Here is a 27,119-nt window from a genome sequence, read left to right as displayed (position 1 = left end):
ATCTTCTTTCTCAGAACCTGTACAATAGATTTTTACAAGGCCTTTGCCCTCATTGGCTGACGGTGTCTTGAGTTGCCCCTGGGAAAAGCAGTGTTAGAGATGGTGTGCACAGGCTGTTTACAGAGGCTGTATCCTTGTGTGAATGAAACGAAGACAAATTGGCCCATAGGGCTTCTCTGGGGTGGTTCAAGCCTGCAACAGTCTAAGAATTATTTAAAAAAAAAAAAAAGGATAGCTATTGCCTAAAATTACAAGTTTTCAGTCATTGTGTAAACACATTATTGCCTTACCTCCTTTACTTCTTATTGTACCTGTGAGCAAACTGTGAGGTTAAGTAAATTTCCCAAAATCGCATAGCCACCTCATGAAGTAGGAACTCTTGATGTTCCCATTTTACAGATGGGGAAGCTGAGGCAAACCTGGGATTTGCATCTGTCATTCTAACTCCAGATCTCAAGACTCCACCACCAGGATTTACTGTCCTCCTCTTGTTACAAACCCAGGCAGGTGTGTAAGTGTGATGCACAGAGGTCCACAAGGAGGCAAAGGCGGAAGACATTTCCTTTATCACTGATTTCAGGCCAGAATTTACAAACTTGAATTTTGAAAACTTTCTACTTTATTAAGAATGATACTCCAATCAAGAAATTGGTAAAGTTTTGGGGTGCCTGGGTGGCTCAGTGGGTTAAGCCTCTGCCTTCAGCTCAGGTCATGATCTCAGGGTCCTGGGATTGAGTCCCGCATCAGGCTCTCTGCTCAGCAGGGAGCCTGCTTCCTCCTCTCTCTCTCTCTCTGCCTGCCTCTCTGCCTACTTGTGATCTCTGTCTGTCAAATAAATAAATAAAATCTTAAAAAAAAAAAAAGAAAAATTGGTAAAGTTTTAATCATAAGGCAAATTTTAATAGTAGTATATCACTAGTGTCCATTTTAAGGGTCAAGGAGAAAAACCTCTGAAGTAAACAATACTAAGTAAAGTAAGTGTAAAGGGCTAGGGGTAAATGTTACAGAGTTGTAGCTAATTGTTTCTGATTAGCTGAGTACATCAGTGCTGTCAGGAATACAAACAAAATGCTCTAAGTAAGGGGAGGAGACTCAGGCTGTTGATTTCCTCTGAAGTAACTTTCTGTTCTCAGGAAAAATTAATCAGCCACCACAGGTAAGAATAAATGTGATGAAGGAAAGCAACTGGAAACAAGATTCAAGAATAATATCCACTTCACCCATATCTAAAATATGGGGGAATTAAAAAAAGAGCTTCCAAGTCCTCTGTCCATTTGTGACATGCCCCACAAACATCCCCGAATTTCAGAAGAGCCTACTCTAGAGTCGAAACCACTGGAATTGTAGTGCTGTTACCCCTCCTCTTACTTTGTACGTCATCCACTCTTGCCCAAACATGGAACCTGCAACCACTGGGAGAGAGGCTCTCGGGTTGATTTCCCTGCTCTGTTTCAAAGGGAGCATCACAGCAGGCCGCATAAAACAAGAGGGAAGCCGTGGCCTTCCTAAGTACCCCAGGCTCTGTCCCCAGCGTCACCTGGAAGACCACCCTGGAATTCTCCTGTGCAACCCCACTGCACACCCCCAGCCCTGCTTCTCCTGCGGGCAGAGCCAGCCTGACCCAAGGCTGAGCCAGGCAGCCTCAGGGCCCTTGGAGAACTTTGCATTCGATTCAGAAAACAATTCTGATTCTAGGCATTTGCTCTGTGGCCTTGGGACCAGGTCATGGGAGACTGGGAGTGGGCAGTGCTACTTTCTTGGTGAAATGGTGGAGAAGGACACCCATGGGCCTTCGGGCCCAGCATGAAAAAAAAAAAAAACAAAGCGTTTGGCAAAACGAACAAAAACAAAAGACATTACGTTCTACATTTTATTTTGTTTTCAAGTTACATTTCAAGCAAAGGTCATTTTTTCCCTAAGCAATATCTCATGAGATATTTCCTAAGCAATTCCTCATGAGAACACAGCTGCTAAACCATAAACCACTGCAACCATATCTCAATTCTCCAGCTACCAGCTTTGGTTTGTTCAGGAAAGAAATCCTCAGCTCTGCTAATAGGGAACAAACATAAGCAATTCAGTCCCTTGAACAAAAATGAAGCCACGAGACCACTCTCACATCCACCATTTTCTGCGTGACTAAAATCGGTACAAGAAAATAGACTGCAACCACAACTTTCATAGAACAGCTGAGAATCCCATGTGAGGGCCAACATACTCTCAGCTTGAGTGAGAAAGAAGAGACACTGACCAAGCTTTCTCCCAGATTCCATTAGAGCATGGAGCTCCAATCTCCCCATGCGGGTGTTGGGGACATGTGTGTTACTGTCGATCCTGGAAAGATGTGGAGAGGTCGTCCATTCTATAGCATTTTCCAGAGTGGCAGTGGAATAACGGGTCCCTTTAGGGTTGGCTCATGATAGACTGTAAACCCATTCCAATGGGTGCACAAAGAAAAAAAAGAGCAGAATCAGAGCTGACAAACACCTACACTGAGAAGGAGGCACCCCTCCCTAAAAACCCTTGCCCGTTTGGGATTCCCACTGTGGAAGTCTTCAGGTCTCAAGCTTAGCTACAGGGAAGCCAGGTAGGGTACAGCTGGCTGTAGGTGACCAGAGGATGGGCAACGTAGTAGTTGTTGAAGTTGCCATCACTGACGTAGGGAGCTGGCTGGTAGTAACAGGTGACATTGGTGGCGTTGGGGATGATGTTTTTGTTCTGCCAGCACGTGTGAGGCCAGGAGGGAGATGGGGTTCAGGGTCTGCTGTCGTAGAAGACAAGCAGAGAGTCCAGGATGATCTGAGAAGAAGAGCAGAGAGTCGAGTTTGAGTCCACGTCAAACTCAAACTGGCACTGGATGGAGTCGAAAACTTCAGCTCCACGTTCCAGCCTTTTTTGCTGGAGAGGGAGATCAGGCTCCAGCAGTCCGTGTCCGTGCACACTTTCACCATCTTCTGCATGTACGCCTCCTTCAGAGTGACCCGGCTGATTCTGAGCTTGTTCACGCCCTCTGGCAGGAAGTTCAGAAGGGAGCTCAGCAGCACATCCCTGACCAGTTAAAATTCGGCCTCTGTGGGAAGAGCTACGTGAAAGATCAAGTCCAGGTCTTTGCAGTCTTTGACCAGGACGTGGCCCGCCGTTCAGCCGTTCAGCCAGACAACCTGCACTTTGATGCCCGCCTCTTCCAGCCAGTCGTGCTGGGTGTCCCATGTGAGCATTTATTTCAGTGACAGGTTGTAGTAACTGCCCAGTGGCTGGAATCAGCTGGTGTGGAGAACGGACAGCAGGCTTTTTCGGACCCCATGGCCCCCATGCTCATGGCGAAGGCCGGGACACGAGGCAGGCTGCAGGGGCCCTGGCACAGAGGTGAGGATAGCAGCTCCCTCAGATGTGGTACCAGCAGAGGCTGTGGACCTGGTCCTGTGGGTTCCTCTGATCCTGGCTTTTTGTAGAAACTGCAGTTCAGGAGGTGAATTGCACCCCGTGTGGACACCCCTAGTAATGCTGTATTCCAGTAAAGCACCAAAGCAGGGATCTAAAACATGAGGATTTCCCAGCAAGGCTTTGGGTCTGGTGATCGCAACATTAGATCTTTTTGAGTTGGATAAGAAACCCCAAAAATATCTATAATCTTCAAATCTGTTTTCATTTGATGATACGGTAGAGATGAGGATGGCCAAATATTCCTGCCCTTGAAACTCCTCTACCGATCTGAACTTTATGTCCATCAAATCAACATTTCACAAAAGAATTTTTATTTTTTTCCACCTGCTTCCATTAGGGGGTGATGACACCAATGTCACTTGCAGACACCTGGCCAGAGATGCCCCTGGCCAGAAGGCAGCTACAGCACATGGCCTGTGACGGGCTCCCCTCCCTTCACGGACTTCACTGCCCCTCACGCTGTGAAAGATGAGGGGAAAGCCTTTCTTTGGTAATTTCTCCCAGTCCAGCAGGTGAGTATGTGTGTGCACGTGTAAGTGTGTGTAGCCATGCATAGTATGTTTGTAAATGAGCACACGTGCCCATGTGTGGGTGTGTGTGCGCTCATGTGCGTGTGTATGCACTGAGACGGCGGAGACTCAGGCTGCTGGGCCGAAGGTAGGCGAGAGGAGTAAAGCCCTGGGCTTCATGGTGGCCAGGAGCCAGGCCAGCTCAGCCTCGCAGGGGACACCAACGGGGGGAGCAATGCTTTCCTGACACCAGGGAGTGGCTGCAACACTCTGCTGACAGGACCACCAAGGCCCAGTGCTGATGCCGTGTGCCCAGTGCCCAGCCGTGGTCAGGAGAGCCGCCTTCTGAGGAGGCCACATCCTCCGAGCTCCCCTGCCCCACTGAACCAGGAGCCCCGACCTCAGGAAGGGACCTCCCTCTGGGTTCTTTGTCTTCGTAGAACCCAAGGCAGAGCCCCAGCCAGGCACTCCTGGGCAGCCTGGCTTTGAGGAGGGAATCCAAGGTTAGGCTGGTTTAATATCAAACTTAATCTTTACTTGCCACTCAAAGATGGGATGGTTCTTCTTATCTCCCAGAGCTGGTGGGAAATAGTGCCCTACAATACCCTACAAAAGGAAGAACTGTTCTGGGTTGGTTTTTTGGTTTTTGGGTTTTGGGTTTTTTTTTTTTTTTTTTTTTGTCAGATGCTAATCATTCAGGGTTTATGGGCTCTGGGAACTCTATGGGAAGAATTTGGAGAAGGAAGTGGGCCTTCCACATGGGGACTAAGTGGAGGTCTGAGGACTGGCTGGAGAGAAGGGGAGGTGGAGACGGCGGGCTACAAGGAAGCTGGCAGGGGAAACTGCCCCAAAAAGGAGGGGGTTCCTTGCCTGGGAAGCACAGAGGTGGGACCTTGAAGGGGACAGTCTTAGGAAGCTACCCTGTAAGGTCACTATTCAAGGCCTCCTCCGAGGACCTAGTCAGCCACTGACTCATCCTGTGAGCCCACTCCCAAGGCCTAGAGGAGGCTCCTCCTGGAGGCCTGAAGAGGAATTGCCTTCACACCCTCCTCCCCTAGCCCATGCCAGGGAGTGTCAGGGCCACAGGACTTGGCTCCATGCCCATGGGATAGACACACACTCTACCACTGGGATGCCCGTGACTTGAGGAAAGTGGGCTGAAATATGGGACACACCGCAGCAGCTAGTGAAGCCACTGTCCCCTGTACTTGGAGGCCTCACAGACTTGGCCCCTGAACTCGTTCAATAGATCGTTGACACCCCTGTTCCAGAGCTTTTGGAGAAGAAAAGGTTCCAGGTATCATGGGATCTGTGTTAGCCGTGTGATATGTTTTCAAAAGGCAATGTGACCTTACTCTGTGTCCGAAGATCGTAAAAGCAGATTTGCCAGTGGCACCATGTGGCTGTCCCTTTGATGTGAAGGTGCTATCTCTCGAGTGACCGTCTGGGTTTGAAGAAGAAAGGATTTTACATACAGGCCTGGCTGGGAACTGGGAGCCCTACCCTGAGTGTGCACACACACACCCACACACACCCATTCAGGATTTGTCACTTTCCGAGCTTAGAGGTCCCAACTCTCTGCCTCTTGGCCGTTCACAAATAGGAACTCTGGCTGAGCTGAGGTAGGGGCACTCACATCTCAGAGGAGGAGAGCAGGTCCCCATCAGTCCCGGCGCAGTCCCTGCTTTGTATTCTGCTGCGACCCCCTCCATTAGTGCAATGATCATATCAGGATCTAGTGTCTGCTTATCGGCTGCCCAGCTCCCCTGGACACAAGGTCTCCTGCCACAGCCCTGCTCACCCTTCCCCCAGGCAACACCCACCAGCCCACCTAGTCAGGGCCCCTCTGGGCACAGTCCTTGAAGGCAGCCTCCCCCACCCCTTCCAGTCTTGGCTATCCTGAGGCTGAGCCTCTGCCTTTCCCCAGGCTGCTCATTCACAGGTCCCATGACCAGCACAGACAAAACCTCTTAGCAACAGGATGGAGGGAAAAACTCTTAAGGCAACTGATTTATCAGTTTCAACACTGGACAGTTATTTTCCTTTCCAAAGTGCCCATGGTGAGTGTCCAGGATATAAATGCATCTGAGGAGGGTCCCTGCCTCAGGGAGCCATAAAAAGAGGACTGTTTGGGGATAGTCAGAGAGATGGGACCCGAAGAGAAGAGCAGCGGACTCCCGGGAGAGCAGTAGTGTGAGAAGGTCCAGACATGAACTTACACCCAGCTGGCGTCATCAAGCAGCCTGCCAGATAGAATCCAGGCAAAGGCATTTGAATTGGTGTATGCTGTGTACTTATAAATTAGGGGCAACGGTTGCAGGTTGGAAGGTTTCACAAAACATAAAAGTCTGATTTTATATTAGTTTTTCTGGAGAAATTAGAAAGCTGGTAACTGAGCCTGTGTTCCTTCACGGCAACTCCTGAGGGGAGCAAGACCAGGGCAGCCCCCTCTGAGTGCCCTCGGTTTCACATCACTCAGCCTGGCCCCTGACCCTTAACTCAGAAGGTCAAGAAACCAAGCTTCCCTGAGGTTGGGGCTAGCCTGACAAGTTTGAAGATCAGTCACAGACTGAGAGAGGCCTGGGGTAGTTTGGGAGCCCTCTAGAAATTGCAGAGATGAGTGTAAGAGCCAAGTCTTCAGGAGGGATCGAGATCACAGAAGAGCAAAGACATCTAGGAAGTCCCTTCCTCATCCAGAAGGGCCTGGGGCCATTCTGACAGAACAACTCTGAAGTGCCCAGAACCCACCATCACAGGTGGGAGCCGGCCAGCCCATATGGGGAGTTCCACTACATGTCCAGAATGATCTGAGAGGGCTTCCAGAGCCCCCAAGTTGAGAAGGACCTTGTAAGATTTCTGGCAATGTTCATCTTTACCTGTTTCCTTTTTGTGATTTACAGTAAATCCCCCTAAGCAAAAAGGGTCCTCTGAGTTTGTTTGGTGAGAGCAGGGAAGGAGGGCAGGCTGGGGAGACTAAGGGCTACCACATAGTCTTACAGTGAAAGAAATTCCCAAAGAGACAGAGGTGGGTGTGCATTCAGATTTGGGAACCTGCTATAAGGAAGAAAGAGTCCTGGGACTGGGAAGTGATCCACGGAATCTACCAGCCCTTGATCACCCCTGTTGCTTTACAACACACCAGAGAAATTCCTAGATCAGTGGAGTGCTGGAGCCAATACCTACCAGCTTGCAGGAGACAACTGTCTACATCTTTTCCCAGCATCACAGTCAGAGTCCGTGGCTTCATAGTAGTAGCCTGAAACCAGCCATCATGGGAATATTTCCACCCCAGAAGTTGGTAAACTTCTGAGCTCTCCCCACCCCCAAGAGGCAGTTGTAAATTATCTGGTTCTCCTGATGGACCACCCACCTGTCAGATCTGGCCTAGGACATGCTTCTGGGGACAGGCCGAACCCTGGTGAGAGAAATTCCCAGACTCCACATCCCCCCATGGGTCCCAAATAGGAAATGAACCGAACAGGCAAACAGGCTGAATCAGAATTCAACAGGAGTTCTAAATTATAATGAACCTTCACTGGCTTCCTTCTGTTTTCTTTTTTTCTTCCCTTTTAATTATTTTTATTTTTATTTATTATGTTATGTTAGTCATCAGACAGTACTTCATTAAGTTTTATTTTTATCTCTATACCCAACATGGGGCTTGAACTCATCCCTGAGATCAAGAGTTACCTGTTCCTCAGACTGAGCCAGCCAGGCACTCCACTCCCTCTTTTTTCTAATTGTTTCTCCAGAGAGTCCAGGTCTGGGAGAAGCTCTCTTTCCCCTGAGCTGAGTTGGGTTTGGTTTTTGTTGTTGTTGTTGTTCTTTCTAAGCTGAGTTCACAGTGAAGGATCAGGGCCAAATTTCATGTTGTAACAAAATCCACTGAAGGCCCTAGCCAACACATTTCCACCTCCCTGCATAGCTGACCTCCCAGCCCATTTCTAGAAGGGGCTCCGTATTGCACAGAGAACCTGCAAGATATGTGGAATGGCCTTGAATAACTTCCTCCATTCACCAATTGCAAGGCCATACCCATGCATTTGCCATCAGCATAGATGTTCTCTCAGGGAAATGAAGGTTGATCTGCAGCACAGCTCCTTCAGTTCCCTGTGTTGCCCCGGACCACAGCATCCAGCAGAACCTTGGGAATCATCAGCTCACGGAAAATTAGTTACACAAGTAAGGAAATTTAACAATAGGGCTTGAGCAGACTGGGAACAAAACTTACATAAGCATAATGATGTAAATACTTGAAAGCAGATTTAACCAAAAGTTGTGAAACAACTTAAGTGGGAGGATGTCCATCGGAAAATGTTCCTGCATTTCTCCTTTTTAATTGCACAGCGCTTCTGACACTAGATGTGTGGGGTTTCTCAACACCAAGCAATTCTCTGCAACACCAGGTAGATGTCCTACAATTCAATTCTTTTTCTTTTTTTTTTTTTTAATTTATTTAAGAGATGGTGAGAGCATGCAGGGAGAGGGGTAGAGGCAGAGGGAGAGGAAGAGGAAAAGAATCCCAAGCAGACTGTGCTCTGAGCACGGAGCCCAATGCAGGGCTCAATCTCATGACCCTGAGATCATGACCTGAGCTGAAGCCAAGAGTCAGAGGCTCAACCAGCTCAGCCACCCAGGCGTCCCTATAGTTCAATCCTGACACTAACTGGAATTAGGTGCAGACACCACAGGTTAATGGCTTAGTCCTGTAACACTACCCCCCACTTCAGATGCCAATGGCAAGCGGTAGATCCCTGGGTTAATTACAACATCTGTCTGTCTGGGCTACAAATCGGAGGTTCCCATACCCTTTTTCCTAGATTCAATTGTTGGCTGGAACTGCTCACAGAACTCCAGGAAGCAGTTACACTTACTGGTTTATTATATAATGAAGCACGTGATAAATGACACAGATGACCAGCTAGATGAAGAGATATGTAAGATGTGGTCTGGAAGGGTCTTGAGCTCGGAAACTGCTATTCCCACTGGGTTGAGATGCACCAACCTGGAAGCTTCTCCAAACCCCATAATTTTGGTATTTGTATGGAGGCTTTCACATAGGCATGGTGGATCATTAACTCAATCTCCAGCCTCCGTCCCCTTCTGGAAGAATGGAGGAGGGTACCTGTTGGGGAAGGTCATCAAGAAGACATGACTGCCGATTGAACCATAAGTTGGAACCTGGTGATCAGAGGTTCTTGCCTCCACCCCTGTCCTTGGAATGTGGGTTTCATTTGCCTTTCCTACTCTGAGAGGCTGATCCAAGGACACAGCCTTGAGTAACAATGTGCTGTTGAGAAGCCCTGCATAGTCTACATGACTGAATCCAGTTAGGGCCCCTCTTTCCCTGAACCTAAAAGGTGCCAGGTGGGTGCAGGGTTCCATTTGTCTTGCTGCCACCCAAGACTAGCCTCTCCTATAAGTTCCCTTGCCTCCTTAAAACTGCCACCTACCAACCTGGCGTGGCCTGCCTCTTTTCCCCAGTCTCTCTTTGTTGTTACCTTATGGGCTAGTTTCAGATTACACAGGGAAGCTCCCAAGAGGTTTCTTTTTCTTCTTTTTTTTAAGATTTTATTTATTTATTTGACAGAAAGAGAGAGTCACAAGTAGGCAGGCACAGAGAGAGGGGGAAGCAGGCTCCCCGCTGAGCAGAGAGCCCAATGTGGGGCTTGATCCCAGGACTCTGAGATCATGACCTGGGCCAAAGGCAGAGGCTTAACCCACTGAGCCACCCAGGTGCCCCCAAGGGGTTTCAAACCAACAGAGACTGTAAGTTCCAAGCTTCTCATCCTGGGTTTGTCCTTCCGCTGACCAGTCTCCACCCTGAAGCTATCCAGGAGACTCCTTTTCCAGATTTGCCTCATTAGAATGAAAGACACTTGGATCATCCAGAAAACTCCAAGGGATTTAGGAGCTGTGCTCAGAAACCAATATATATATCTTCTATTATTTTGCAGAGAGTATTTCTCTGCTAGTCCAACAAGAAGAGAAGCTGATCCCGCTGGGGTATGTGATCTGCAAGGGAATTCAGGCTGTGCAAGGGCGATAACCTAGCTTCCACATGGCTCTTGAGCAAGAAAACAAGGACTTCCTTTCTCAGGTTCAGCTACTGATTCTTCTTGGAATCTGGACAAAAACGGCAACCTTTCTGGGATCAGGCCCCTGTGGAGCCCTTCCTCCTCCCTACTCCCATTTCCTCAGACCCTTCTCCAGTCTTTCTGAGATTCCTCTTTCCTCTCTCGTCGCCTCCTCAGGCCCCGTCGTTTCCATCAGGTATCACATATAGAGGCTTCAAGGGAATGAAGGGATGCCAGGCACCGGGGGAGGCCTGGGCCAAGCCAGAGAACACAATGCCTGCCCCCGGCCAGCTGCTGCAGCACAGTGCTAGAAGGACACTGCTGCCAGATCTTCCTACTTATCTGGAGATCCTTGACCTGCTTTGTGTGAAACTCCCTGTTTTTTAAATGCTAGCAACTAATTCTAATTGTTTGGGCTAGATAGAGAGACTAACTCAATCAAAAACCTGGTTTCCCCGTCCTTGAAGAAATTTCATTCAAATCTTGAGAGGACATGAGGGAAATAGTTATACTCTAGTCTTCTGGGGAAGCCAAATACCGAAAGTGGGACAAACCCTGTAAACTTTCCTATTAAATCAGTTTGATTGTTTAGAAACTGCCCCAATCACCACCATCTCCACCATCGTCATCAGAATTCCACCTTTACATGGTTCTGACCGTCAGAACATGCTTTTCTCCAGTAAATTAAAAACCAGGACTTCTAGTGGAAAACTGGCAGTTTTAATTCAATAGAAAAAATACCAGCACTAGAAAAGCCTGCAACTTCATAGACACTTTGCTGAACACTCCTCTCCACTTTCCCCTGAAAGCTGTCTTTCTTCCAGGCTTGTCAGGAACAAGGCCTCCACTGCCCAGCTCCCCACCTCACCCCCAGCACTCATGCCCTTCGCTGGGCTTCCCAAAGCATGAAAGTACCTTTGCTAAGCTCACTGCTCCCAAATGATTTTCTGTCTGTGCCTCTAAGACCATCTCCTCCTTGCCAGAATCCCCTCTGGGGATCAGCAGATGGAGGCTTCTCTGTGCGACCCCTTGTCTGCGATATACGAAGAGGTGCCATGACCATACCAGGGGACTTAAGTGGTCTTGCTGCAAAGCACATGCCACAAAGGCTCCACCAACACACACAGACACTCCACCAACACTTTCCAATCGAGAGACAGACCTCCCTTATCCTTCTGGGAATTTTCTCATATCACGCCCCCCCAAACACTTCAGGGCAGCCCTCTGAGGCCCCGTGTACCATATGCTATTTCCTTATGTGCTTCTTTCTCTTTAACAAATGTTTCTTTCTGGACTCAGCCCAGTCCTGTTAAGCATTCCTGCCCAAGCAGGGTTCGCTCCTCCCCAAGCGCTAGGCGGGGCTTGGGACCAGTGAAAGGCTCCAAACATCTGTGGACTTGTGTCAACCCAGCCCAGCCTTGCCTAATCATCTGCGGAGGCAGCTTGCTGCTGGAAGCCTGGTGACCGAAAAGGTGAGAGGCTTGTACCAGAGGTGGCAGCGATACCCGCAGCACCCAGGTACATCCAAAAAGCACTCACTCACTTTGCTGCTTTCTCAAGAGTCTGCCAGTGGTCCCACCAGCCCCAGCCTCAGAACTCAGCCATGATCAGGAGAAGCTTCCTGGGGGCAGTAAGACTTGGCCAGCACAGGGTCCTTCCTGGCGTCCCCCAGGTCTTACCCAGACTCAGCCCCACCTCAGCATTCGGATCCTCTGCGGACTCCCTGGTAAGTTCCCAGCTCAGCCAGGTAGGCAGTCCTCCTTCTCTTGGGGGCTTAGGGCATAAGGAACACCCCAAATTTCTTCTTTCCAGATGATGGCTGGAGCAAGTGGGCAGTGTGTTGGGGAGCTATGTGATTTGGCAAAGGGAAGGTGTTCTTGGGATATCAAGTCACCCAGACCAAGGGGCTCCTGGCTAGCTTAGCTGGTAGAGCATGACTTTTGATTTCAGGGTTGTGAGTTCAACCCCCATGATGGGCCTAAAGATATGAAGGGAGGAGGGAAGGGAAGGGAAGGGAGAAAGAAAGAAAGAAAGGAAGGAAGGAGGAAGGAAGAAAGGGAGGAAGAAAGAAAAGGAAAGGAAGAGAAAAAGAAAAAGGAAGGAAGAAGGAAGGAAGGAAGAAAGGGAAAGAGAGAAAGAGAGAGAGGGAGGGAGGGAGGCAGAGAGGGAGAGAAGGAGGGAGGGAAGAAGGAAGGGAGGAAAGCAGGGAGAAAGAAAGAAAGGGCAAGCAATCCAAAACTAAGACCACCAGGACACTTGTATCCTGGTCTGGATCTTGTGCAGCCATGCATGAGTCACTTTCCTCCCATGGAACTCAGACTGCTGCAGCTGCATTTGGGCATTTCCCGATGGACAGACCTGTGTGTGGTTTGGCCAGCAGCCAGCCCACTGCCCATAGTTGTGACAGGTCTGTGAGTATTTGACACCACAGAGGGCTCACTCTTCCTACAGATAGTAACACCCTTGTGTGGACACCTGAAACATGTTTCAAAGGAGCCACCTTAAAAAAAAAAAAAAAAAAGGAGCCACCTTGCCAGGGCATGCCCATAGCTATAGACACCTGGACTAGCCCCCAAAGCAAGCAGGTGGCAGCAATGGCCCTCAACAACTGGATGCACCCTCTGGGATAGACAGTATCTCAGGACAGGCTCCAGTATGACCATCAGCTCTCACACTCACAAGCCTGGCAACCTTAGCCATATTTCCTCAGTTTCCCTATCTGTACAGTGAGGCTTAGACTAGTAGTTCTCAGCCTCAAAGAACAGCTCATGGGTTTTTAAACAGGACAGTTGCAAGGCACACCACAGAGCGGTATGCCTCTACTTGTCAGCCCCCATTCCTTTTCTATCCTTCCTTTGCACTGTAGGGTCCCCTTGCCCATCACCACAGGAGTCCCCTAACCCTCTGCAAGGAACCTGGGCTGCTTCCTGTAAGTCGACACTGGTGGAGCCAGTGAATCCAGGAGCAAACCACCTAGAGGTCCCACAGCACAAGCAGCAGCCCCCATCCCTCAAGAAGCTCTTTAATCTCTCTGACTTTTCCTGCCCAGGTCTCAAGGTTCTGTCCAGAGAAGACGGATTTGAAGGATTACGCCCTTCCCAATGCCAGCTGGTGTCCAGACATGCTGAACCTATACCAGGAATTTCTGGAGAAGACCAAGACCGATGGCTGGGTCAAACTCCCCTCCTTCAAGTCCAACAGAGACCACATCCAGGGGCTGAAACTCCCATTTGGGTTAGCAGTTGCCTCAGGTAAGGCCTGGCCTGGGAGGGCCTGTGGGCACATCTGCTCCCCAGCCCACGGGGAGTTCAGCCAGTCCCATTCACTGTGTTGACCGTCAGGACCCTCAGGAAGGGGATCCATAACCTCCCTTCTAGTTCTCAGCAGGAAGTTCTTTCTGTGTCTGACCCAGGAAAAGAGAAGAGTATTCCCTCCGATTTCTGGTTCTTTCCTCGTATCTGAGAGAACACAACCTAGTGTTGGCCTTTGCTTCCAGCCAAGAGCCCCCACTGAGCACAGCCTTTAGCCCCCTACCCTTCTGCCTTCCCACTGGGTGTTCTTCCTATGCCGTCAAGCTTTATCCCAAGTCCTCCTCTCCACCCAGTAGGGGCCCTGGGGCCTGCCTCCCCGACTGCAGGCCCCAACACAGCGTCCCCACTCTACTGGCTCCATAGCCAGGCTCCCCAAACTCCCACCAGATCAGATGGATAGAACTTTCCACCTTCACCTTCCTTCATGTGTGTGGGTGCGTGTATGTGTGCCTGTGCGCACACATGTCCCTGTTTTCTTGTCTCTCTCATTCATGCATGTGGTTTTCCAGCCCACTGATGAATCTGTGGTACGGTAGGCACATGACCTTTGCATTTATACCACAAAGCAGGGTCACCAAATTAATTTTATTCAAAGAATTTTATGTCCACCAAAAAAGGATGTAGTTGTTGTAGTAGTCATCTTGGGGGAAAAATCAGGACTTTGGAGGACTTTTCTGCATTTTATTTTACTGTGGTTTTTTTTTTTTTTAAGATTTTATTTTTAAGTAATCTCTACACCCAACATGGGGCTCAAACTCAAACCCCCAAATCAAGAGTCATGTGCTCTACCAATTGAGCCAGCCAGGCATCCTGATTTTATGGTTTAGTACTGTTGTTATTTTGAATTATATGTGCAGTACATGTTACATTTTTAATTTCCCAGGTGTAAGGTCTGTTAAAGTCTTGATCTGGCCATGAGCCTGTCTCTACCCCTCAGCTAGGGAACTTCCTGAGTGTTTCCCCCTCCAGACCAAGGGCTCCCTGAGGAAAGGGCAGACTCTCCACTCTCAGATTGAACGCTCCTTGAGGGCAGAGCCAGGGCATCCTCTGGTTCTCTCCTGGACCCTGTGCCTAAGGCAGGGCTCCACCGTGGTGCTGAATCCCAACTAGGCCCCACACACTTGTGCATCCACTTCTCGAGCTACAGCACTGCCCATCTCTCCCTAGACAAAAGCGACTGGCGCATCTTCACCAGATGTATCCAAGAGGAAGGACAAGGCTACGAGTATGTCATTTTTTTCCACCCATCCAAGAAGAAGTCCATCTGTCTTTTCCAACCTGGCCCCTACCTGGAGGGGCCCCCAGGGTAAGCCGCAGACAGAGCCTGTGTGGATGTCCCTGGCTGCTTTCTGGGCTCGGCTCAGATGGGCCACACACAGGGCCCCAGAGTCTGTCCCTCTTCCTCGGAGCTGGGGGATGGGAGGGTGGGCACTGGGCTTCTGTCTCCACACCAGGCCTGGAAGGGCACTCTGGGTCACCTGGTCCAGGCCTCATTGGGCAGATAAGGAGAGCCTCTGTATGGAGGCCTGAAATTTTTTCCAATTAGAAGGTGGTCTTAGAGGCCACTTGGGAGAAATGTGCTGTGAACTTGGAAGAGGACAAGATCTGGAGCCAGGCTTTCAGTTCTGTTCTGCCTTGCTGGCATCCTAAGCAAGCATTTCAACCTCTGGCCTTCAGCCTTCTTACCTGAAACCTCGGGCAATAATACCTAGCTGCCAGAATGACTGAGAGATACGGTATTACAGGACCATGTCTATGTACTCACAAATCATATGACACAATTTTAGCTCTCAGACACCATCTCTCCAGACTTCATCTTTTGCCTAGAGGCAAACACAGAGATAAGGTAGCACAGCAGCCCATGCAACCAATAAGGTCTCTAGTCCAGGATCTGGGACTCCAAGCCACTGATCTCTCCATTATACTCTGCTGCCTTTGAACCTGGGATAGGCCCAGGAAGGAACTCACACTAGGTAAATTCCACAAGGGAAATCAAGCTGGCCTTGAGCCTCTTGCCCAAGGCCACTGGGCCACCAAGTCCATGGTTGTCTGCCTTCTCCTGCATCCCTGTTCCTTCTTTAGACAGTCACCAAAGCCTGCTAGTGGTGCCAGGGTCTCTGCTCAGCGGGGAGCCTGCTTCCTCCTCTCTCTCTCTGCCTGCCTCTCTGCCTACTTGTGATCTCTCTCTGTCAAATAAATAAATAAAATCTTTAAAAAAAAAAAAAAGAATGGTGGGGGGTAGCTTTAGGGTCCTAAGGCCTGGGAGAAACTCGCAGTTAAATTCAGAGATCTTAAAAGATGTCAGCACCTCCACAGGCCATGGATTCAGACTGCAGCCCTTGGCCACCTTGGCCATCCCAAAGGCATCTTCCATGAGGACACTGATTTTCCCACTGAGCACTGGGGGACTAGGTCAGAGCCCTACACAGGTCAGGAATGCCTGTCCTTCTCAAGAGGAAAACTATAGAAGGCGGGGCTAAGGGGTGAAGTATAGCTGATTTTTATTTAGGGGCTCATGGAAAGGCAGCAGAGGACCACCCAACACTGAAGGCAGTGGGTTGAGTGGTTCAGAGAAGAGATGAATACTGAAGAGAAAGAGATACCCAGTTCAGTCTATCTACTGCATGGGTGGGGGGGGGTTGGGGGAACAACAGTTCTCAACTACTATGTCTTTTTCTCCTGTGCATCTCCTTTACGGCTCACACAGGACACTTCTGGTAGTTCTGATCACCAAATGTTTAGAGGCTTTTCCCCACACCAGGTAATTCTGGGACACCAACTGGGTGTCCTACAATTTAACTCCATTCTGACACCATCTACCTGGAGACAGCATCAGATCCTACAGGGTAAAGGCTTAGTCCACAAGACTGCCCCCCACTTAAGACGCCAAGAGCAAGTGGCAGGTTGCCAGGTTCCCACAACTTTTGTCTGACTTGGCTATGTTGGGAAGCAAGATTTTCCCGTCCCTTTCAAGGGTCCTTGCAGCTGGACTAGGAATCAAATTGACCTGAGACAGATTAACAGGGAGAAAGTCAAATTTAATAGTGTACATGCAGGAAATTCACATAGACATGGGAATTCCAAAGACAGGCAAAATGAAGCCTATCTGTCATCCTGAACTAAGGAGCAGAGGGCAGGGATCTGGGACTTAGAAGGGAAGGAATGCACTTTGCATGGTAATAAGAAGAAGAGCAGATGTGTGGTAATTAGATGCTTATCCTGCCTTACAGATGGGTCACTCAGGTAAAACTTAATCTCTGGTAATAACCTTTACTCTGGGAAAGACTCCCAGTTTAAATTCTTCTATGTAGTGAAGGAATTCCATAGGGTCTCAACTGCCTTCAGCTCAAAATAATATCTGTGCTCGAGTGGTCCATCCTGGGGCAGCTTGCCTTGGCCCCTACAGTTACCAGTCAGAGTTCTCACAACCCCCTCCTCATGCTCACTTACTTTGCTAGAGAGACCTCCAGAACTCAAGGAAACACTTATATTTACCAGTTTATTAAAGGATATGATAAAGGATACAGAAGAACTGCCAGATGAAGACACACATACGGCGAGGTCTGGGAGGGTCCTAAGCACATGCAGGAGCTCCTGTCTCTGTGGGGTTGGCATGCATCACCCTCCCCCGGGCCTGTGTTTGCCAGCCTGGAAGCTCTCTGAACCTTGTACCATTGGGATTTTATGAAGACTTCCTCACCAGGTGTGATCCATCAAATATTCCATTTCTAGCCCTTCTCCCTTCTCTAGAAGCTTCTAATCATGGCTTGGTCTTTCTGGGGACCAGCCCTCATCCAGGAGTCATCCAGAAGCTTGCCCAGAGCCACCTCAGTAAAACAAGACACTCCCACCACCCAGGAAATTACAAGGGTTTCGACAGCACTGTGCTGAATCCAGGGCAGAGACCAATATATATCACCTATCTTATCACAAGTGTCCACCCAGCCCCTAGGCAATGAGGAGGGCTAGGTTGCGGGCTGGCCAAGAGCTATCCTGCAGAATCCACAAGCCTGTCAGTGGGTCCCTGTCTGCCCAATGAGGATGCCAAGGGAAGAGCAGATTTGGGGTTCTTTGGCACCAACTTATTTTCCCCTCTTTAAAGCAATGTAGAAGTAGGGGGTTTTATGAACATTACTTCATGTAATCTGCTGAAATAGGAATTATTTCTATTCAGAATTTATAGTGAAAAAACTTCGGCTCAGAAAAGCTTAGCCACTTAGCAGCTCAGCAACTTAGCAGCTTGCTCAAGATCAGACAGGTAGTGGGAGGTGGGGCAGGAAGTCAAACCAGGTGGAGGGTGGTTCCACAGCCTTCCAGCTCTTTCCCCTCCTGGTGGTAGGGAACCGGAGGGTAGGTAATCCACGCTAGCACAGCGGGGACAGCTGGCCTGGTCTGTGGAGAATCATGCTTCTGGAAATCAGAAGCTTGAATCTGTCTCATGTTATCTGCATTCTAGATTTCAGCGCACTTCTCTTTTTCCCAACTTCACCACCAACAAAGCAGCTTTGGCATAAGGTCGGCTTACACAACTGAGATTGAGAAATTCTCTCGCTCTAAGGAAAGCGGGTGTTGGCAGCAACCTGCCAAAGGGGGGCCTGGGCCTTCTGCAGGCAGGATTGCTCAGGAGTCTGTCCTATTGGCCCTGTAGAGAACATAAGTTACAGTTCACATTTCTCTGCCTTGAAAATGTGGGCTCGGCCCCAGATGTACTGATGGATAAGGTGGGAGCTGGCCCAAGGCCATTCCCTGGAGCCCACACTGAAAGACACCAGGCATTTTCCAGGCCCTGTACAAGCGCACCTTTCCAAATGATGGCCATTTCTGCCAGCCACTAGGTGATGAATCAGAAAAAATGTTTTCCCATTAACCTTATTGGAAAAACAACAACAACAAGTTTTCCTGGAAAAATAAAAGAATTATGTCAGGTGGTTGCTGACACCTTTGAAGGAACATGGTAGAAAAGCTGAAGTGACTGGGACCAGTTTGATGAGCTGGGATGCTGCTCTGCTTGTTTTCTCTCCGGTAGAGAGGCAGAGGCAGGGCGGTTCCTTGTCGGGATCAGGGAGGGGGGCGGGGAAGTTTGCGCCCCCGCCTAGCTCCTGCCCCACCCCCAGGTTTGCACATGGAGGGTCCTTGGCTGCCCTGATGGACGAGACCTTCTCTAAAACGGCTTACCTGGCTGGAGAGGGGCTGTTCACAGTAAGCCTCAACATCAGGTTCAAAAAGTAAGTATGGGTCCTTGGGGCCCTGGCCAAAGTCATGCCCTTATTATCCTTGAGGAGTGGCCATGCTCAGCGGTGGTGGTGTGGGAGCCCTGTCTGCTGCCCTCCTTCCCCAGCCACTGCTCAGCCATTCCTTGGGTCCCAGCCAGAGCACAGCCTCTGCTGTCAGACTCTGCAAGTCTGCAAACGGGGCCCTGCGTCCTGAGCCACTTATTCCCTGAGGCAGAGTAGAATGAAGAGAAGGCTGGGGGAAATGGAGGGGTGAAGGGATGGCTGCTGGGGAGTCCTATGGGGGACGGGCTAAACCACCTCCTTTTCCAGCTTGATCCCTGTGGGCTCTGTGGCTATCCTGAATGTTGACGTGGAAAAGATCGAGGACCAGAAGCTTTACATGTCTTGCATCGCCCAGAGTAGGGACCAGCAGACAGTCTATGCCAAGTCTTCAGGTAAAGAGGTTCTCAGCCTCAACCCCCTGCCACCATCACCCTCAAGGCAAACAGAACGAAGAACGCTGATGATGCTGGCCCAAGCAGGGACCAGCTTTTTAGAGTGGGACTGGCATCTGTAGAACCAGGCTAGGGTTTTTTGGTTTGTTTTGTTTTTTCTATGTATGAGTGGCCTGACCTGTTTCACAGGGACAGGATCGGGCGCCAGATAACAAGATGCAAATGCTCAGGCACCCCATCCAGCTCCTGCCATTCAGCCTGTCCTCTTCCCCCGCAGGTGTTTTCCTTCAGCTGCAACTGGAAGAGGAATCATCCCAGTAATAGTCACTAAGCATTCCTTCTGACTGCCTTGCCTGCTAGGGACCCACTACACAGCAGGGAGGGGTCCCCAGGAAGTGACTGGTGAGGTAAAGGAGAGGGCGCACTCCTCTGAATAAATAGATTTATGGCCTCATTCTCAGGCTGAGACCCTTCTGTGCCCCGAAATCAGAATCCCACCAGCACCTCCCATACACCCACTTTCCCATTTAGCACCAAGAGATCTCCTGGGCACCTGCAGGTTCCAGGCTCTGGGTGAGGCACCAAGCACACAGCAAGGAAAGACTTTAAAGGGTATAGCCTGGTGGTGGTCAGTAAGGGCAGGGCGGGGGGAGCGGTGCATGGGACATAAAGTTTTGTTTTTTAGAAAGAGAACTCTGGTGGCAGTGAAGCAAGGGTCAGTAAGCCCAAAGGTGGGAACCCTGGTTGGGAGACCCCATCACGGCCCCCAGCTAGAGATAGTAAGGGCCTGACATGGGTCAGAGCTTTGAAGATGAAAGAGATGGAACATGGGACAAACAAAAGAGTGTGGGACTTTGCTGCTAATTACATGTCATGGACTGGTGAAAAGCTCTGCAGGATGACACCAGGTTTCTGGCCTAGGAATTGCAAGGGGCATTATCGGGAGTAGAGAGGAGCAGTTTTGAGGTGGGGGTGGATAATGAGCTTAGTTTTCCACCCATGGAGCTTGATGTGCTCGTGGTGTTTTAGCCACATGGCAGGCACCAGCAGGAACCTGGATATTATGGTCTGGAGCTCCAGACTGATGAGCAACTGACTCGGTCTGTAAGTGGTCAGTATAAAAAGGGACATGGAACCATGGGGAGTGAAGCATGCAGAGTGAAAGGAGGGAAAGGTGGGGGGGGAGAAATGAAGGATAGGGAAAGGGTCACAGATAGAACTTTTAGTCACGCTAAGCCTTAAAGTTGGGGCAAAGGATGAAAAGCCACCAGAGACTGGGGATAGGACAGGAGTGACCATTCTGAAGAGGAAGAGCTCAGCAGTGTCAAACACTCAAGAGAAGGCAAGACAGATGAGGACTAAAAATAGGCCTTTGCCTTTGGCAATGAGGAAGATGAGGGTCTTCTTTGCCACGTGGGAGCAAAATCAGTATTACGGTGAGTGAAAAGATGGGTGGGAATGACAAGTGAATCTAGATGATTCTTTCTAGGAATGTTGTTGTTGATGAAGTTATTTAAGGAAAGAGGGTTGACTATATTTATAAATTGCTTTGGAAGGAGCTAGTGGAGAAAGGCTGACACTCTAGGAGGGAGAGAGGTGTCATTCAGTAGAACACCTGTCTGGTCTCAGAGATGGATTGAGAGCACAGGTGGAGACAGAATCAGTGACTCTGATACCAAAAAAGGAATTAGTAGAAGGGGGAGTGCATAGTAGCGGGGAGGGGAAGGAGCTTCATGCCAGAGGACTTCAGCATCCTCAGTGAAACAGGAGGCGAGGCCCTCAGTGGGGAGAGGGGTCTGGAAGAAGGGCAATGATTGCCATATGCCACTGTGGGGATCAGAACAAACCAACCAGGTACACGTGGGCCAAAGCATGCAGAAGGCCCAACTGCTGATGGAAAATGGGGGTCTGGAGTGTACTGACCTGGGATGAATGGAAGGTGGGAGCCAGCTGGCAAGACTACGGGACAATGGCCAGTAAGCCAGGCAAGGAAACAGCAGTGACAGAGGAAAAAGAATATGGCCGGAGAATATTTTTAAGAAGGAATGGTCTGACATGAAGAAGAATACAGACTGAAGGAGGAAATCATCACCAAGGAGAAGCCAGAGCCTCCTCTGAGCCTGCAGAGAAGAGAAGTGGGAAACTGAGCAGCGGCCTCCGGGATGGGCAGAATGCCATCCAAACTAAAGGGGTGCAGGTGAGGCCCAAGAAGAGGTCAAGGGCTTGAGAAGTTTTACCAAAGAATGAGAACTCCAAGGGGGCATATCACAAAGGACTTTATTATCAAGTGTGGTAAAGCCAAATACTGAGACAGGTATACCTTTACATCTCTGAAGTGTCACCATATTTTAAAAAGAATGGACATAAAGTCCAGCTGTTGGTGTGTAGGAGTCATTCAGGAATCTGGCAGATGGAAGCTCTGCTGTCTTTAACACATGACTTCCAAGATCATCCTGATGTTAACATATAGTTGCCAGATAAGAGAAGAAAGAATCATAATAGAGGTGTTTAGGGACCAAGCCTCAAAATATTTCCATTGACCAGAACTCAGTCACAAGGCCCCACTAAACAACAAAAGGAGAACATGGTCTAACTATATGTTGGGGAAGAAAGGGAAAAGGTTAGGGTGAATAGCTGGTAACCATGGTCTCCGTTTGAGAGGAGAATGGGCAGAGGAAGGAAGAGTCTATATCCAAACCCACACCCTGGAAAGTAAAGAATTCAAGTTCGGGCCTAGGCTGAGGTTCCAGGAGCTGGGGCCCCTACCCCGGCACCTCTAACAGAAACAGGCATGGGTTGGAAATCTACAGAGCTGGGAATGTCTCAGGCAAGACCCCACAGCAGGGCTGGGAATATCAGGCTTGACTGGATAAAGCAGGCAGGGATCCTGGTAAGGGAAATAAGGTTATCGGCTGCTGGCACACTTCTCTAGGCTCTAGGGCTTTGAGAAGTCCCTCTCCTTTCCAGGAGGTCAAGTATCACAGCTTTCTAGGTAGGAAAGGGGAGTTGCTGCCTCCACACTTTGAAAAAAGTCATCGGAAATGCAACTACACTAAAGGTAGATGGAATGGAATCCACTGGCCATCCTGGCAAATGAGGCAGCTTATACTGCTTAAAGCAGAGGATAGGGCTGCCTGGGTGGCTCAGTCAGTTAATCATCTGCCTCTGGCTCAGGCCATCACACCAGGCTCCTGGAACAGACCCCCTCCTCGGGCTCCCTGCTCAGCAAGGACCCTGCTTCTCCCTCTCCTGCTCTCCCCGCTTGTGCGCTCGCTCTCTCTCTCTCTCTCTCTCTCTCTCTTTGTCAAATCAATCAATCAATTTTTTTAAAAAATAAAAAAAAAAAAAAACCAGAGGATATGTTTTCTCCAGATGTCTGAGTCCAGGGCCAAGAGAACCGAAGAGTGGATAATGCAATTGTAAGAGCAACCAGGTCAAGAAGGCAGGAGACACTAGCTCATATCAGCTCTTAAAAAAAGGGCCCCTAAGACCTTCCTGGAACTGCAGAGCTAAGTCATTCATCAAAGGTCTTAGGTAAGGAGCCAGAGCTGTAAGACACAGCGTATCACCAACTCCATCACCTGCCAGTGCCCACAGTGAACATTGTGGCAAATCATGCTGAGGCCACTACTCAAGGCCATGGGGCAGAGAGCTTAGCAAGACCCAAAAGCCCAGGGAGTCTTATAGCACTTGCCTGCCTACTTGGGAGAAAGTCCTGCCTGCCTCTTCATCAGGCTTGAACCCAGATAACTTCTGTAATGCCCAGTCTTCCAGGGGTCCCTCTACAATGGCACCAGCAGGAATAAGGCGATCAGGGCCCTGGGTCACATGTGATGTTCTCCAGGAGTGGCAGTGATAGTGCTGGTGGAGGCAAGGAGGCAGCACTCTGGGCCTCATTGAAGGGAGCAGTTCTGCTCCAATCCAAAGACCTCTAGGGTTCAAGAAAACAAAAAATGCTCTTTAACATAGATCTAGCTTCTAGCCTTAACTCTGCTACTATTTGGCACATCATGGCATTCTAGCTCTGTTCCTTGTTCTATAAAAATGGAAGGACAGGTGAGGTGACGTCTAAGTTCCTTCCAGGTCTGACATCTTGTTCTCGTTAAGTTCACCTGTGGTTCCTCTGTGCAGCAGTCATTTGCTTGATGGCTCTCAGATCCCTCCTCCATCCCTCCTCTGCCTTGGATTGGGCAAAGCCAGTGCCCACAACCTGGGAAACCAGGCTCCATTGTCACTCGTCTTTTTTTTTTTTTTTTTAAGATTTTATTTATTTATTTGTCAGAGAGAATGCCAGCGAACACAAGCAGGGGGAGCAGCAGACGGAGGGAGAAGCAGGCTCCCCACTGAGCAGAGAGCTGGATGTGGGACTCAATCCCAGGACCCTGAGATCATAACCTGAACCAAAGGCAGTCGCTCAACCGACTGAGCCACCCAGGTGTCCCATTGTCACCTTTGAGAGGCTCTGGTGACCATTTGGAAGGCGGGAAGTAGCAAGAAGTTAAGAGTTCTCCCCTTCTCTTTGCTTTGAAAGGCTGTGTCTCCAAAGTCCCAGATTCTGCTAGACTGTGCTCACCAGCCTATCTGCCTTTTTAGCTCTTTCAATACCTTCGTAACAAGTTCCCTGTGTTAAACTCCCTCTGTTGAACTGCCCAGCAGGTGCTGTTTTCCTCACCTCACCTGACCCTGACTGAGGTAGCGAGGCTGTGAATTATCTAGACTCCATTCTCAGTCCCACTGCTGTGCGACCCAGGCAGTGGGTGCACTTGTATGTGCCCTTGATTTTATCCACCAAGAGAAGGAAATGGAAGGAGAGAGGGAGCCAGAAAGTGAACTATCAATGACTGAGCACAATCCTGAACCAAATCTCTGCCCATTTTCTCCCTGCATTTGTATAACTGAATACAGCTAGAGAAAACTCTCACAACCGTGCTGTTTGGTTGCAGCATAAAGTTACGGCTGCTATCCTCCAGGCAAGCCTGCAGTACTGCCCAGCTGCCAGCTTGCGTTTCCCTAGAGCTTTCACTCCCCTGTCCTCCTGGGTGATTGTTCCTCTCCTGGTACCTACCCAAACCCTAGAGTCACCTTCTCCTCCAGCCATCATCACTCTCAGCTGGTAACCTTGCATCCTGCTTCATGAGCAATTAGGAGCTTTCAGAGAGAACAAGCTCCCACCACCCACTCCTTCACCTTCTACCTCTACTCAGTTATTCTTTTCCCTTCAGTAACTGGGTGAACTGTCCGCCTATCAGGCAAAGGACAACCCCTAGATTGATTTCCCATGCCCAAAACCTATTTCTTTGTGTCTACTCAGGAATATCGCTGCATTAATTCTTGTTGGTCTCTTCTGCATTACCAATTTCCTCCTTTCTATGGAATCTTTCTCATCAGCATACAAATATACCATTATTTCTGTGATTTAAAAATTTCTCTCTTGGGGCGCCTGGGTGGCTCAGTCAGTCAAGCGTCTGCCTTTGGCTCAGGTCATGATCCTAACATCCTGGGATGGAGCCCCACATCAGGTTCCTTGCTCAGCGGGGAGTCTGCTTCTCCCTCTGCCCCTTCTCCCATTCATTCTCTCAACCCCCCCCCCTCTCTCTCTCGTAAATAAATAAAATCCTTTAAAAAAAAATATTGGCATGCCCAGGGCTCAGTCTTGAGCCTTGAACCCGGGATCCTTCCTCTTTTCTACCTATACTTCATCAGGTCTCTTGACTTTAAATTCTATCTTCATTTCTCTTGGTGCCCACGCTTATATTTCCAGTCTGGACCTTTCCTCTGAGCTCCAGGTTCATATATGCATCTGCTTATTCAATGTCTCTATTAAGATGTCGGCAGGCATTTCAGACTATATAGAGCTAACACTGAGCTCCTAATCTTTCCTCTTCTCAGGCCATTCTCCATTCTTCCAGTTGCTCGGCCCAAAAAGAGATCATTCTTTCTCTTTAGATGGGGATGGATCCATTTATTGATTTGATCTTCAGAACAGATCTAGAAACTACTACAACCCTGATCTATGCCCCAATCATCTTATGCAACGATTAATTCATTAGTGTCCTATCTGTTTTCTCAATTATGCCCTTATCCCCTTCATTTTGTTCTCAACATAGTCACCAGGCAACCCTTTTAATACATGGCAAGTCATATTACTCCTCAGCTCAAATAAAAGCTAAAATTGTCACAGCAGCTACAGGTCCCAACAACATCTGGCTCTGTTACCGCTCTGACTCTACCTCCCCCTCACTCATTCTGTTCCAGCTCTGTGGACCCGTTTGCCTCCTTGAACACTCCAGGCATGCTTCTGCCCGAGAGCCTCTCATTGATGATTCCTTCTACCTAGAATGTTTTTCCTTCAGAAACCCTTTCTCTCTCCATGTTGTTACTGAAATGTTCCCTTCTCAAGGTGGCCATCCCTGACCACCCCATTTAAAACTGAGCGCTCCTCTATGATCCTTTATTTTCTTCCCAACACTTCTCATAAACTGTACTTTTTTTTTTTTTTTTTTACTGATTTTTTTTCTATCATCTTTTCTTCCTCCGCTAAAGTATCAACTTCAGGTTGCCTGGGTGGCTCAGTGGGTTAAAGCCTCTGCCTTCAGCTCAGGTCATGATCTCAGGGTCCTGGGATTGAGGCCCGTGTCGGGCTCTCTGCTCAGCGGGGAGCCTGCTTTCTCCTCTCTCTCTGCCTGCCTCTCTGCCTACTTGTGATCGCTGTCAAATAAATAAAAAAAAAAAAAAGATTTTATTTATTTACTTGACAGATGGAGATCACAAGTAAATAAAATCCCAAATATAATCTTTTTAAAAAAATAAATAAAGTATCAACTTCAGCTGGCTAGGAGATACATCTGTTTTCTCACTGCTATATCCTCCAGTCCAGCACAGTGCTTGGCACATATAGGTGGTATGTAACTGAATGAATGAAGCCACAGAGTCAAACTTCCCTGAATTCCACCCTATCTCTGGACTTCTTCTTATAGAAGCCAAAAATGTCTGACCAATGCCAAAGCCTGGAGTTCTTGGCTGCTGCACTCCGCATAGACCACCCTCCCCAGAAAGGACACCAGGGCCTCGCTGAGTCAGAAGCCATGGGACTAGAGGGTTTGAAGTCACCAGGGATCTCCACAAAAGAAACATATGCTTTTTTAAAACTCTCAGGTATCAGATGTCAAAATAACCATCTTGTTTCCTGCATCTTGTTGTTTGCAAGTTTATTAACTGTCTCTTCCTTTAGCCTGCCCCCATTCTATGTATCCCCAGCACCTAGCATAGTGAATGGATGAATAAATTGATTCAGATATAATTCTGCTTAATGTCATTACTTCATTCAACAAATCCTGATTGAGCACCTGCCTTGTCCTAAGTGCTGCCTTCATGATGCTCACGGTCTAATAAGATGTTAAATAATCATATACAAAAATCACAGAGGGGAAAAACAAACAAACAGACACACCTGTGACCCATGCCAGAAAGGAAAATATGGGGTGCTGTGAAAGTATACAACAGAAGCTAATTTAGATGGGAGGCTGTCAGTGAGGGCCTCCAGATCTGAAGGATGAAAGGGGGCAGTCGTCCTAGGAGAGGGAACAACCTATGCAAAAATCCTAAGGAGGGAATGAGCCTGAAGCCTTTGAGAGAGTGAGGGATGGTAGGTGCACTTGAGGGTCTCATCTTGCTAGTGGTGGCCTGTGCTTTGTGGGATCTGCCTGCAGGGGAGGGGACGGGAGGAGAGGCACCCTCCATGTTTCCAGTTTAACAGCCTTCTGCGAAAGACAAGGAGCACAGGCCAGCTGGCGCTTGACCCACTGATAGAACCAGCTCTGTCTTCAGTGTCTCCATGTCCAGAAATCTGAATCCTGGTAACTTTTCCTTGAGCCAGTATAGTTCAGAGAACTAGTCACACTGCAAGTCCCTCTGTCTGAGTTACTGTGATGGCTCCAGAACAGAACAATGAGGGGGACTCCATCAAAAAGGGCTTTGCAGAGTGTGTGTGACCATGGCCATGGGTTTCACCTAGCAAGCCGAGGGTAGGGCCCGGGCAGCACAGAGGGATGGAAGCCACTGCCCCCTGATGACCTCCTTCTACTTCCCTGCAGAGAGGGCCAGGGCCCAG

The 27,119-nt window shown here is 49.0% G+C and overlaps 2 protein-coding genes across 5 annotated transcripts in view; both read left to right on the top strand.

The window, feature by feature from the left end:
- The window catches only part of THEM4 (thioesterase superfamily member 4), a 51,791-nt gene extending 51,109 nt beyond the window's left edge, over positions 1-682 (top strand). The window contains exon 6 of one of the 2 annotated variants that reach the window (XM_044239264.1): positions 400-682. In XM_044239264.1, coding sequence (XP_044095199.1) covers positions 400-515 — 116 coding nt within the window. In that variant the 3' untranslated portion in view covers positions 516-682. The remainder of the gene's footprint in view (positions 1-399) is intronic. The other variant, XM_044239266.1, reaches the window with a different exon arrangement.
- Positions 430-19,463, top strand: THEM5 (thioesterase superfamily member 5). 3 transcript variants are annotated; one of them, XM_044239271.1, is made up of 8 exons: positions 430-507; positions 3,782-3,956; positions 11,330-11,756; positions 13,080-13,281; positions 14,509-14,647; positions 18,456-18,566; positions 18,885-19,009; positions 19,287-19,463. In XM_044239271.1, exons 3-8 carry the CDS (start codon positions 11,634-11,636, stop codon positions 19,328-19,330), a joined length of 744 nt encoding a protein of 247 aa, XP_044095206.1. In that variant the 5' UTR covers positions 430-507; positions 3,782-3,956; positions 11,330-11,633; the 3' UTR covers positions 19,331-19,463. The 3 variants fall into 3 exon arrangements, with proteins under 3 accessions (XP_044095206.1, XP_044095207.1, XP_044095205.1); XM_044239272.1 differs by lacking the exons at positions 430-507; positions 3,782-3,956 and having other exon boundaries at positions 9,659-11,502; positions 11,591-11,756; XM_044239270.1 differs by lacking the exons at positions 430-507; positions 3,782-3,956 and having other exon boundaries at positions 9,659-11,756.
- Positions 19,464-27,119: the final 7,656 nt, after the last annotated feature.

The sequence above is a fragment of the Neovison vison genome, chromosome 2 (genome assembly GCF_020171115.1).
Source record: "Neovison vison isolate M4711 chromosome 2, ASM_NN_V1, whole genome shotgun sequence".
In the NCBI taxonomy this organism is placed as follows: domain Eukaryota; kingdom Metazoa; phylum Chordata; class Mammalia; order Carnivora; family Mustelidae; genus Neogale; species Neogale vison.
The sequence above is the reverse complement of the archived record's forward strand: the minus strand, read 5'-3'. Positions and strand labels throughout refer to the sequence as shown.